Source organism: Rhincodon typus, chromosome 3 (assembly GCF_021869965.1).
Source record: "Rhincodon typus isolate 14 chromosome 3, sRhiTyp1.1, whole genome shotgun sequence".
In the NCBI taxonomy this organism is placed as follows: Eukaryota; Metazoa; Chordata; class Chondrichthyes; order Orectolobiformes; family Rhincodontidae; genus Rhincodon; species Rhincodon typus.
Genome location: NC_063334.1, coordinates 121,002,587 through 121,015,212, shown reverse-complemented (window position 1 = coordinate 121,015,212; position 12,626 = coordinate 121,002,587). Strand labels below are relative to the sequence as shown.

Below are 12,626 nucleotides of genomic sequence, written 5' to 3'. Positions count from 1 at the left end.
AAAACGTTAACTCTGTTTTCTCCTTCACAGATGCTGCCAGACCTGCTGAGCTTTTCCAGCAACTTTGTATTTGTTCCTGATTTACAGCATCCGCAGTTCTTTTGGTTTTTAACAAAAGCAGAAGTTGCTGGAAAAGCCCAGCAGCTCTGGCAGCATCTGTGAAGAAACAAAATCAGAGTTAACATTTCAGTTCTGAGGAAGGGTCACTGGGCCCGAAACATTAACTCTGATTTTTTTCTTCACACATGCTGCCAGACCGGCTGGGCTCTTCCAGCAACCTACAATCTGCCTTCTGTCCATAGATACTGCCTGGCCTGCTGAGTTTTTCCAGCAATTTCTAATTTTGTTTTTGAGTTTACATGCTTCCTAGTTTCTGCATCTTTGGACAACTGCCTGAAGTACAGAACCTAGCAAGCTTGTAAACCCTCCATGCTCTGTAATGCAAAAGCTTTTGCCTTCCACCTGTATCACTGTTACCCTGCCTGTTACACTCCTGAAACACACTCTTACCTGCTCTGTACAATTCTGAAGGTTTCCTTGTGACATCACCACTACATGAAGGTAGTTGTTAGATTGGAAGAAGTAATATTTTTCACTAGTAAGCAGCATTTTCCTCAAAAAAATTATTTAATACAGAAGTTGCTGCTGTTTTAAAGTATTCAACTAATCTCCTTTAAATATTTAAGAGGAGATTGTGACATAGTCATAATGTCACTGGACTAGCAATCCGTAACTTCAGGCCAGTGCTGTGAGGATATGACTTCAAGCCCCACTGTGGCAGACAGTAGATTTTGAGTTTATTTTTTAAAAATCTGGAATAAAGAACAATCCTGACAATGTCCTTGTAACCGCTGTCGATTATTTTTTTTAAAAAAAAGCCCATCTGGTTCACTAATGTCCTTTAGGCAAGGAAATCTGCTAGACTCCAGACGCACAGCAATTTAGTTGACTCTTAAGTGCCCTCTGGGTAATTAGGGATGGACAATAAATGCTGGCTTAGCCAGTAATGCCCACATCCTGTGAATGAATTTTTTAAAAAAGCATGCCATTTGTTACACTGTTCCAAGTTCCAGAGTTCACTGCTACACTTGAACCTTGAAAAAAAAATTAGCAGGAACGTTATTTGGGATCCAGGCAGCTGGCGACAGAGGTCTCATGATTGAACCTCCAGGAATATGACCAACTATGTTATTCCAAAGAAGAGCCACTTTGGACTTTTATCATTAATTGTTCTGTCTCCATGTGTGTTGCTGGATCTGTTGAATCTTTTTTTTAAACACTTTGTTTTTGTTTCAGCCTTAATTCTGTGTGTTTGGATTTCATACTGTACACGTGACCATTTTATGAAGGCAAACTTGAATTTCAAATTGCTGCAGAAATGGGTAGCATTATTCCTGGGGTTTTCATCACATGACCTCTTGCCTATAACAGCCCTGAACGCAAGTTCTGGCCATTGGTCTTTCAACGTGTTCATCTTTGTGGTGTCGCTATCTTTCCATGTTGGTTAGGAATTGAACGGATTCCAATCAGTAATTCTTGACTCTCAGTCCAACACCTTTTTAATCCCCATTTCCAGTATTCTCATAACTCATCAGTGATGGTGTTCAACAAAGAGATAAAAGAAAACATGGTTGATTACATTTCAATATCCTGATGATTGTTTTCTCTGCTTGGTCTCAGCTGTGGAGAAGCCGTAAGACTAATCATCAATTCCTGGAAACTCCAAGTCTATCCTGAGGGTTGGCTCATTGAATAGTGGGCTGGCCCGAGGGGGCTAAATGTTGTTTGCCTGTTTCTGTGTTCTTCATTTTGATAACAATGGAATATTCTAATCTAAACAGCATGAGCGGCAAGTGCAGCGAGACAAGGCACAGGAGCTGACTGAGAAGCTGGACAAAGATTGGAAGGAGGTTCACTCCTTGTTGGCTCATAAAGCTCCCAAAACAGAGCACAAGGAGGAAAAACCCAAGGTAAATGAGTTTGGGGATGTCTGGCTTCATTGTATGACCTCAGCCGTTGGGTAAGCTGCCTGTTTAAATTGTAAAGGAGCGTGAAAATTGAAACAAAATTTTTCAGTGGTTTTGTATCAATTACTTGTTATGCCTGGTTTCTGGCACTATATGGTGCTAGTGTACACTGCAAGTTATACTAGCGCTTAGAGTAAAATAAAATGATTACATTGTCCCACATCCGTGCATTTTCTTTTACGCTAAATTGAATACAAATGGCCTTTATCAAACTTTGAAGACATTTTACCCATTATATTTATACTGGCTCTTTGGGAGAGCAGATTGAAGCAACAGGTTTAATTATTAACCATCAAAATAATTGATGGATTTTAGGAATTATTTATTAATTCTGGTGCATATTCTATGTCACTGCATGTCATAACTCTCTGGATACACTGCTTTATGAGCAAGGGATGCTGGTGTAATGATATTGTCGCATAATTTGTAATTCAGGGGCCCAGGCAAATATTCTGAATACGTGCAATGAAATCTTACCATGGCAGTTGGTGGAAGTTAAATTCAGTTCATAAGTTGAAATAAAGGCTAGTCTCAGCAATGTTGACTATGATAGCAGCTGTCATCCAGTCTGGCCTAAATGTGACCGCAAACCCAAATATGGTTGACTCATAAGTGCCCTCTAAACTAGCCAAGCAAACTGCTTGCAATTTCAAGATAGGTATAAGAAGAAAAACTGAACTTCCAAAGCTTAATGGCTAAGATACAAATTGCCTTAACCAGTTCAACAATTGGGGTGAGAAGTAGGGGAAAGCTCGGTGTATTGTTTAAAGTAACATGCTGACTATTTTACTGCAAGTTTCCCGTTGATTAGAATTGAAAACCATGTCAGGGTTCATTGTTTACAAAGGTTTGCAGCAGAGAAGTTGTGGCAGAATGGAAGCAGAAATGCAATATAGCTGGGTATTCTGAGTATGCTTGAAGAGATGTGGGCGAAGGGTGATGTGGAGCATAAACATTAGTAATTGGACCGTTGAGCAGTTTCTATTCAATAGACTGGAAGTAACTGTTAAGATTCACATCAAATTTTTTAAAAGAAAGTTCAAATGCGGTTTATTTTTTTCCATGTCTGGTCTTTCCTCCTTAAGGCTGGAGATTATGACATCATTGTACGTGAGCTGTTCTTTGACATGAAGGCACAGCCTTCTGACCGACTGAAAACAAAAGAAGAGTTGGCAAGAGAGGAGCAAGAGCGCCTTCAGAAACTTGAGGTATGGAATCTATTGAACACTGTGACACTGGCTAGTATCCCAGCCAACATCTATCTCTCCTCCAACAATGAAAACATACCACATTGCCATTTAAGCAGATTTTGATTAGTAGGTTGGACAGTCAAGATTTCAATCAGCTCTTCCGCATCTAATTAAAGTGCAGTGCATTGGTGATGAGATTTATACTAACAACGTGAATTCACATGAAATTGTTAACTTTTAAGCAAAGGAGATAGGAAGTCTAAACTTCAGGCATTTTGTGCTGAGCTTGTTTTTTGAAGTTTGCTTGTGAAATGTTACTACCATGTACAGAAAAGTATCTTGGTGGTCAGATGAAAGATGTAGGTGCAGACATGATTTTTTTTTTCCCAAAAATAAATTATTTAATGTACATTGAATGATCATCCAAAATTAACACTCCATAAGATCCGAAAACATTTCAGTTTCTTCCACTGCTGTGTGTCATTCATTACATTTCCAAATTCACTTGCGATAGAGTTCCCATTACATGTAAAATATTCAGCCTGAGAGGTAATATCCGGTTTCCAGCTTCAGTGTACCGTGGCTGAAGGCCTTAATGATCTTTCTCCAACACAGTGGTTCCTTAAGTGCTAGTGTGTCCCTCAGGACATAGTTTTGGAACTTTGAATGTGCCAGTCTGCAGGTGTGGACAGCCCTACGAACATGCTGTTAGACACGCTCAATTAAAACATACTGTTTTAATTACTGCAACTTGTTGTTTCACTGTCCATTGCTTAAAGTAGGAAAGTCACCTTAACATTAAGATGCCCACTATGATTAGTTGGAGCTGGATAAAACCTTCCTCTAACCTCCTCATTATTATTAAGTCAGCACAAATCTCTGGAGAAGCAAAAGAGTAGTGCAGCTGCATGAAAAAAGTGCATTACAGCACAGTACCAAGCCCTTCAGCCCATCAAGACTGCCCCAACACATGACTTTCTAAACTAAAAACTTTTTGCCTGTGCACTATCTGTATCCCTCTATTCCCTGCCTATGCATATATCTGTCAAGATGCCTCTTAAATATTGCTATTATATCGGCTTCTACCATCTCCTCTAGCAGTGCGTTCCAGGCGTGTAGCACCCTCTATTTAAAAAAATACCTGCCTCTCGCATCTCCTTTAGACTTACCCTTTTTTACCTTAAACCTATGTCCTTATATTTGAGTTTAGTTGTGTTATAAAGCGGAGGTTGACCCCCCTCTGAGAACTAAAACTGAAACACACAAAGAGGAGCACCTCGCCCTATAATCTGTAAAAGGAGTGCGAGAAGTGGTGTAACCTGCCTTTTAGCAACTTCTAGTGAATTCATAAGACTTGCTTTAAAATCAACAAATAACAATTTATTTATCTAACTCTAATAGTGAACAAATCAACTAAACTATTAACAAACCAAATAAATCCCTTCTAACTTTTCCCAAAAAAAAACAAGATTCTAATGGTATGCTATTCCAATAAATAGAAGTCCCACTTATAGAAAATAAAAATAGAATTTAGTCTTTCAAAATTACAGACAGGTAACGTTCTTCTGGACTGCTCTGTGCCTTATCCGACGATACTTCTGTTAGGAATGCTTTCTCTGCCGAATCTTCTATCAGGAATGTTAACTCGTTGTGCCGTGGGTACCTTTGTTATTTAGATGGTGCTTTCTGTAAGACTTAGAGGAGGCTGTGAGAGCCAGCAACTCTCCCTTGAGAGCTGAAGGCTGTTAGCTCTGGGACTTTGTCCAACTGCCCCCTTCTTTTACACCCTTGATGATGACATATCAATTTCTTAAAATAGGATTGGTCCTATGTTGTCAAAACTACTGGATTTAAATTTAATTGGTTTTTAGTATCTAAGTGCCTGGTTTAAATTGATTTGCTAAATTCAAAAGTTTGTTGTCTTAGTAAAACTGCTGCTTGGCCTGCTAACTGTATAGCCTTTTAATACAAATGTTTCAGTTCGTGTGCTCTCTGTATATTTGCAACCTTTCAAGCTGCTGCTCATAGACATCCAATTTAAATCTCTAAGCATAGAAAAAGCACATTATCTTTTAAAAGGACCACGTAATGCATTCCCTCCTAGCATTTTACAAACACCAAATTCTAACTTCTGGTCCCCCAGTTCACAAGTACTGTACCCAACTTCGCAGCAGTTGTTTCTGACCCAAGTTTCTCATACTGAAACTGAATGCAAAATTCTACCATGTTTCAATCACTGTTTCCTCGGATATTTTTACCCTGACATCATTCATTAAAATTTGCCTCATAACCCATTACCAGATCCAAAATAGCCTGATCCCTGATTGAATCTATAATATATTGTCTGGGAAACTGTGCCAAATACACTCTGTCCCTTCCTGCCACATTCTGATTCCCACTCTAACCTAAGTTGCTGCCATATAGTTTTGCTTTGTGAGCTTACATATCCCTTCTCCATAGCCCTCTCTCACTTCATTTAGTTTAAAGCCTCTTTTCAGGCTTAGGTATTTGATTTGCCAGGATACTGATCACAGCAGAGCTTAGTTGTGATACCTCTCAGAGTGAGAAGCATGAGAGAAATGGCAGGGAAAGAACCCAGGTACCTCAAGGAGGGAGATTGATCAGATGAGAGCATCATTGTTCAAATTGAGGAGTGAAATGCTTGAGGGAGGGTGCTGGAAGTTCCAAAAGAGATTGGCTTGGGCCTGAAGCTGGTGTGTGTGTTTAGCAACAAACATGGCACAATTACAACATTTAAAAAGCATCTTGATGAGTATATGAATAGGAAGGGTTTAGAAAGATATGGGCCAAATGTGGGCAAATAGGATTAGATTAATTTAGGATATCTGGTTGGCATGAACAAGTTGGACTGAAGGGTCTGTTTCTGTGCTGTAGAGCTCTATGACTATAACGAAGCATCACTAGCTCACCCCCACCACCCAACCTCCACCAACCAATGCTTATTAGTGACACAGGTTGACTCCTTTGTACAAGAATCTATTTTGCATTGTCCCATCAGGAAAAAAGTCCACCTTCAGCCCCAGAGCTATTATTCACATATGACACCTTGTTTATTTCACTTGGTAATATTTTCCCAATCCCTCACCTGTTGAAGGCACTTACCACAAGTCATCATTCTTTGTACATGCACCTTGACAATTAGTAAGACAAGCTGTTCACCAATGGGAATCCAATCCACCTTGCCTGACCTCAATGTGCATGCTCTTGAAGCTGGGCAATCAGAGCAGGATTTCTAGATGTTTTCTCTCCTTTCCACCTACCAGTTTGAACAACACTGTTGCACCACTAATTCAATTGATAGGAGCTGACCAAACACAGATTAGAGGTCTGTTCTTTAGGACACTGGGGCTCATTAATATTAAAAAAAAACAAAAGGCAGTTTGAATTGTATTTGTGTTTAACTTCCTGGTTTTGCTCAGTGTACCAGGGTTTAACAATCACTGTTAATAATTTGTTTTGACACCTAATTTCAGGCAGAGAGAGTGCGTCGGATGCGTGGAGAATTTGAGGAGAAAGGCAACAACAGACCGAAACACATGTCTGCTGATGATTTGCATGATGGTTTCATCCTAGATAAGATTGACAAGCCCTGCCTTGTTTACAAGGTGAGGTTGAAGAACTGGTAAAATCTAACCACTGCCCTTGGACGTGAGACAGTAGACAACAATGTTTCTGCTAAATAGCATGTGGTACAATTGCACAGCAACCAGGAAGGTAACATATAGAACTTGTTCTGAGTTCAATATCACCTGTAGCTGTACACAGGAATGTAAAGGTATCAAACACTGGTAGTGAAAACAGTAATATCTTACAGTGAAGACTTAGGGAATGTTTTGGCAAATTATGTTTATTCCTTTCACATTGCTGTGCAGTATCAGTGATTAATGCTTCAGTGTGTTCCTTTGGAATTCTTCTGTTTGTTCTTAAAGACATTAATCGTTTTTGGTTAGCCCCTTTGTTAAAGTAGCAGATTTAAGTTCCATTAACTGTTTGTTGGAAATGCTTGGCAGTGTAATCTCAACAGCAGCGTTATTATTGAAAAGATTTGCAAAGACACTTCACAGTATGGTGGACAAGGAATTCAATGGATAGTAGCAGAGGTGACCAAAAAGCTGCATCAAAGAAGCGAGTTTTAACAAAAGAAAGAGAGGTGTAAAGGTTTGTGGAGGAATGTTGAGGGAATGGGGACTGAGATGACTGAAGGCATGTTTTTCTTTGATGGAAAACTGAAAGTAATTATTGTTGTAATTAGTCAAATTCGGTTTGTTTGTCACTGACATAGTTTCACTGATTTACACTTAATACACCATACGTAACTTATTTTTAAAATATTATTAGGTATTCCGAGCTGTTGCTGCATTCTGTTAGAAGTTATAAAATTTTGCCATCTTAACAATAATTTGAATTAGCTGTGTGTTCCGATTGATGAGGGTAATTGTATGTAAGAGCATCTACAGAGCTGACTATGATACCACATGTTGTTTAAGTATCTGCACATAAATAATGATCACTTTAGACAACATAACAGAAGGTGAACCATTTAATTTTAAAATATCAGGAGGACTGAGTGTTGAAAAATTCTACATTTTTGTTTCTATCTTGTGCGCTCTGGGTGAAGACTTGATCTTGGCTCATTGTCTACTGATGTTTGATCCTGAGCCATTTTCTTAGCAGTCTTTTTTGCCAATGGTGGACTGCCGTTGCTTTCCACGCTCAGCCGCTAGAAGAGGAGGCAGGTCCCAAGTCTTGGCTCAGTTGAAACTGGAATTAAACCCACGCTTTTTTGACATTATTTGGAAGCACACTGTAGCTATCCAGCCAAACGAGCTAACCACCACTCGGCCTGAATGTAAAGGATTGTGCTGAACTGTTTTTTAAAATCATCTGTATTTGTTTTCTAACTGCTTTGAGACTGCCCCAAACAAAGTCAGATGCTTAAAGTTTTGGCAAACCTCTGTAGCTCGGGTTGTGGGTGAGGTTGTTGATTTGCTCACGAAGCTGGCTTGTTCTCGTTCAGACGTTTCATCACTATGCTAGGTGACATCATTAGTGGAGCCTCCGACGAAGCGATGTTATTCTACTCCGTTTGGCATTTATACTGTTTGGTCCATTATGACGAGTAATGTTATTCCCGGTTCTGATCTGTGTGGGTTTGTATATGGGGTCCAATTCTATATGTATGTTGGTTGCATTACTGGTGGAGAACCATGCCTCTAGGAACTCGCATGCATGTTTGGCTTGAGCTACTATGGTTACCTTGTCCCAGTTAAACTGATGGCTTTCATTGTCTGTCTGAGTGTACCAATATTAAGGAGTTTGTTGTGCCGTTTTGCTGCTAGTTGATGTTCGTGTATTCTGATGGTTAGTTTCCTTCCTTTCTGTCCATTGTAATGTTTGTGGTAGTCGTTGCATGGTATTTTGGTTCTGCATGATAAGATAATGCATGTTGTCTTTAATCCTTATGAGTGTTTTCCATAGAGTGGTTAAATTCATAGAGGATTTGATCTGTATGGGTTGCTTTTCTGTATACTGAGGTTTAGAACTCCCCGTTGGTCATATGCTCAATTTTAACATCCAGAAACAGAAGTTGATTGTTCATAGATCATAAAATCGTAGAATCCCAACAGTGTGGAAACAGGCCCTTCGACCAAACAAGTCCACACCAACCCTTGGAGCATCCCAGCCAGACCCATCCCCCTATAACCCACCTAAGCTACACATCCCTGAACACTATGGGCAATTTAGCATGGCCAATCCACCTAACCTGCACGTCTTTGGACTGTGGGAGGAAACCAGAGCACCCAGAGGAAACCCACGCAGACACGGGGAGCATGTGCAAACTCCATACAGACAGTCGCCCGAGGGTGGAATTGAACCTGGGTCCCTGGCGCTGTGAGGCAGCAGTGCTAACCACTGTGCCACCGTGCCGCCCTAACTTAACAACTTCCACAGCAACCACCCCAACATCCACAAACAAAGCTGCATTAGGACACTATTTAAATGGGCTAGGACACACTCCAACCAACACTCTGAAACTACGCAGGAAAGAAGAAGAGCTCCTGTATAAAATCCTCACTATAAACGGATATCCCCGCAACTTCATCTGTAGATGCCTACTAAACAGACAACAACAGAAGGACACAGTACACCCTAACACACTGGCCACACTGCCCTACATCATATTGGAACTGACCACAAGATCCTCAGACCACGAGGATCATGGTAGCCCACAGTCTCTCTCCGACAGACACTCACAAGGATTAAAGACCCCATTACCACAACGTGCAGAACCAACGTGGTTTACAACATACCATGCAACGACTGCCACAAACATTACGTCGGACAGAAAAGAAGGAAACTAACCATCAGAATACACGAACATCAACTAGCAGCAAAACGGCACGACGAACTCTCCTCAATATTTTGTTAATATAAAATATTATATATTACTCAGACAATGAAAGCCATCAGTTTAACTGGGACAAGGTAACTATATAGTAGCCCAAGCCAAACATACACACGCACGGAAATTCCTAGAGGCATGGTTCTCCACCCATATTGCAATCAAAATACATATAGAATTGGACCCCATATACAAACCCATACAGATCTGAACTGGAAATGGTATTACTCACCATAACGGACCAGACAATATAAATTCCAAGTAGAATAGAATAACATTGCTTCATCGGAGGCTCCACTGGTGATGTCACCTAGCATGGTGACAAAACATCTGAACGAGAACAAGCCAGCTTAGCAAGCAAGTCAACAACCTCAAAGTCAGATGCTTGATGGAGTTTGAACTTAACTTTTCCTTTATTAAAAGGAAGGAAAGCTAGAGGAATTTGACGAGGAAGAAACGGAACTGGGAAGCGAAAATGAAGAGGAGAATGGAGAAGGTGAAGACAATGATGAGGATGAAAATGGGAAAGAGAATCAAAGTGAAGAGAGTGATGAAGACAGTCATTCAGATCTAGAAAATGATAGCCATTCAGATTTAGGCTCTGACGCCGAGAGTGAGAAGGACAGTGTATCAGATGGTGAAAAAACAGCCCGGGCTACTTTGAATAAAGAGAGTGCACCAAATGAAGAAGCAAGAAAAGCTATGATGGAAGCAGCCAAGAGTGAGCTACCTTTCACTTTTCCTGGTAAGTCTTGGACTTCTGCTGGTGTGTGGCATTTTTTTTTTTGTTGGGGGTGGGGTGGCCAAAGGCTAGCATTGTTCATGCCTAAGACCCCACTGGCATAGTCAGCTAACATTTGGTCCTATGCTATAGGAGCAGTTGTTTGAGAAGGCTTATTAAAGTCCTATCTGAATTGCAGTCGAATAATGACCAAATGGAGTTAAAATAAAACAGCTCCATAGTTGATGCAGTTCAGCTGTGCTGCTGGAGTTCAGTTGTTACATTTGTAATACACCTGTAATGCTGGCCCAGGTATACTGCAAAGGCTGATATAGTGTAGTTGTGTGTAAGAACATAAGAAATGGGAACAGGAGTTGAACAGATAACCACCCCATTACCCTTTATTCCAAGACATCTCTGCCATTTAGTCTCTCTTGCCTCAACTCCTCCTAGACCTTCCCTTTTGTTCATTTTCCCCTCCCCATTTTCAACAGATAAAATTAATTGCATTCAATGATTAATCCAGTCTGTTCCAAGGAACCCAGGCCCAGTTCCAAGGAAGAGTTGTGTTTGGTTCAAAACGTTAACTTTGTCTCTTTACCAACGTTGCAGGACTTTGTTTTATTCATTCATGAGATGCATGTATTAGTGCTTAGGTCAGCAATTATTTCTTATCCTTAATCGGCTTGGGGGAGATGGTGAACTGCCTTCTTGGGCTGCTGCAACCAGTGCGGTGTAGGTACACCCACAGTGCTATACTGAAGAGAGTACTGAGCTTTTAAGCCAGCAGCAGTGAAGTAACAGTTCGAAGCCAGTGTGGTGTGTTGCTGAGAGGGGATTTGCAGGTGGTGGTACTTCCTTTCATCTGCTGCCCTTGTCCTTCTAAATCCTGGAGGTTGCAACCTAGACCATGCTGAGTATTTTGAGCAATTTCTGTTTTTATTTCTAATTTCCAGCCCTCATCACTTTATTGCTTTTATTTTAACCCCTCAAGCTTACTTTGCTATTCAGTAAGATCATGGTTCAAATTCTACTTCAGCACTTTACTGGCTTATCCCTTGAAGTGCTCAAACCAAAAATCTTTCAATCTGAATCTTGGATATAATGAACTACTGAGCATCCACAGCCATTCGGAATTCCAAAACTCTCAACCTTCTAAGTAACAAAATGTCTCCTCATCTTAGCCCTAAGTAGCTGACTAATCATTCTGATATTTTAACTTCCAGTTCTAAATTTTGCAGCAGGAGAACAGCTTCTCAGCATTCTTTTATATTCTTTCATAGATGTGCATGTTGCTGGTAAAGCCAGCATTTGTAACCCATCCCTGACCTCCCTTGAATTGAATGGCTTGCTAGGTTATTTCAGAAGGCGGTTAAGTGTCAATCACATTACTAAGGAAAGGAAATTTGACCAGGTGCTGCTGTGGGATTTGAAGGTGTGTCCCCAAAGCATGACCCTGGACCTTTGGATTATTAGTCCAGTGACATTACCACTAAACCACCACCTGCCCATCAGGCCCTCCTCAGATACATCTCATTCTTTTAAACTGGAGAGCAAAACCCATTCGATTCAATCATTCCTCATTGCACAGCCCTGTCATCCCAGGTGGAAATGTAGTGATTTTTTTTTTGTTTATATGTCCTCTATTGGCCAGACTGGGGATATGACCAATAGGTTTCCATCCTGATCTCATTTTAATGGTTTCATTTACACAGTCCCTGAGTCGTATGCTGACCTGAAAACCCTGCTAACAGGACACGTAACAGAGGAGCAGTGCTTAATAGTGGAACGCATTCAGAAGTGTAACCACCCAAGTCTTGCAGCAGGAAACAAAGCCAAGTTAGAGGTGAGTTCTTTATACTGCAAAGAGTCAAATGTAAAATAGCTGTTTAATCTCTATCATCCTTCAGACCAGTCTACAAGTGTTCTGTGAGGCACTATATAGAACTGGTTACATGCCACTCATTTTCTTTTATAAAAATCTAATTTGTTTTTGAAGTATATAATGCTGGTAAAGCCACATGTCTTGCACATCGTGAAGTTTTCAATACCTTTCTATATGTGTAAGCGCAATGCATGATCATGAAAAAAATTAACAGATTGTTGAAATAAATACTTTAAAGCTTCATTAAACCCTTATTTAAATACATTTCTATGCTGTGCTCTTTGCTCCTTCATAACATGAATGAACTCATGATTGCCGAGCCTCTAATTAGTTCTAAGGATGGGTTGTGAAGTATGCATGACATGCTGTAAAACTGCTC

At 40.3% G+C, this 12,626-nt stretch overlaps 1 protein-coding gene across 1 annotated transcript in view; it reads left to right on the top strand.

Annotated features, from left to right (window-relative positions):
• The window catches only part of LOC109914562 (NOP14 nucleolar protein homolog (yeast)), a 32,176-nt gene that overhangs the window by 13,301 nt on the left and 6,249 nt on the right, over nucleotides 1-12,626 (top strand). The window contains exons 5-9 of the mRNA XM_048594112.1: nucleotides 1,842-1,970; nucleotides 3,113-3,235; nucleotides 6,712-6,843; nucleotides 10,065-10,386; nucleotides 12,078-12,208. Of these exons, the coding sequence (XP_048450069.1) occupies nucleotides 1,842-1,970; nucleotides 3,113-3,235; nucleotides 6,712-6,843; nucleotides 10,065-10,386; nucleotides 12,078-12,208 (837 nt within the window). The remainder of the gene's footprint in view (nucleotides 1-1,841; nucleotides 1,971-3,112; nucleotides 3,236-6,711; nucleotides 6,844-10,064; nucleotides 10,387-12,077; nucleotides 12,209-12,626) is intronic.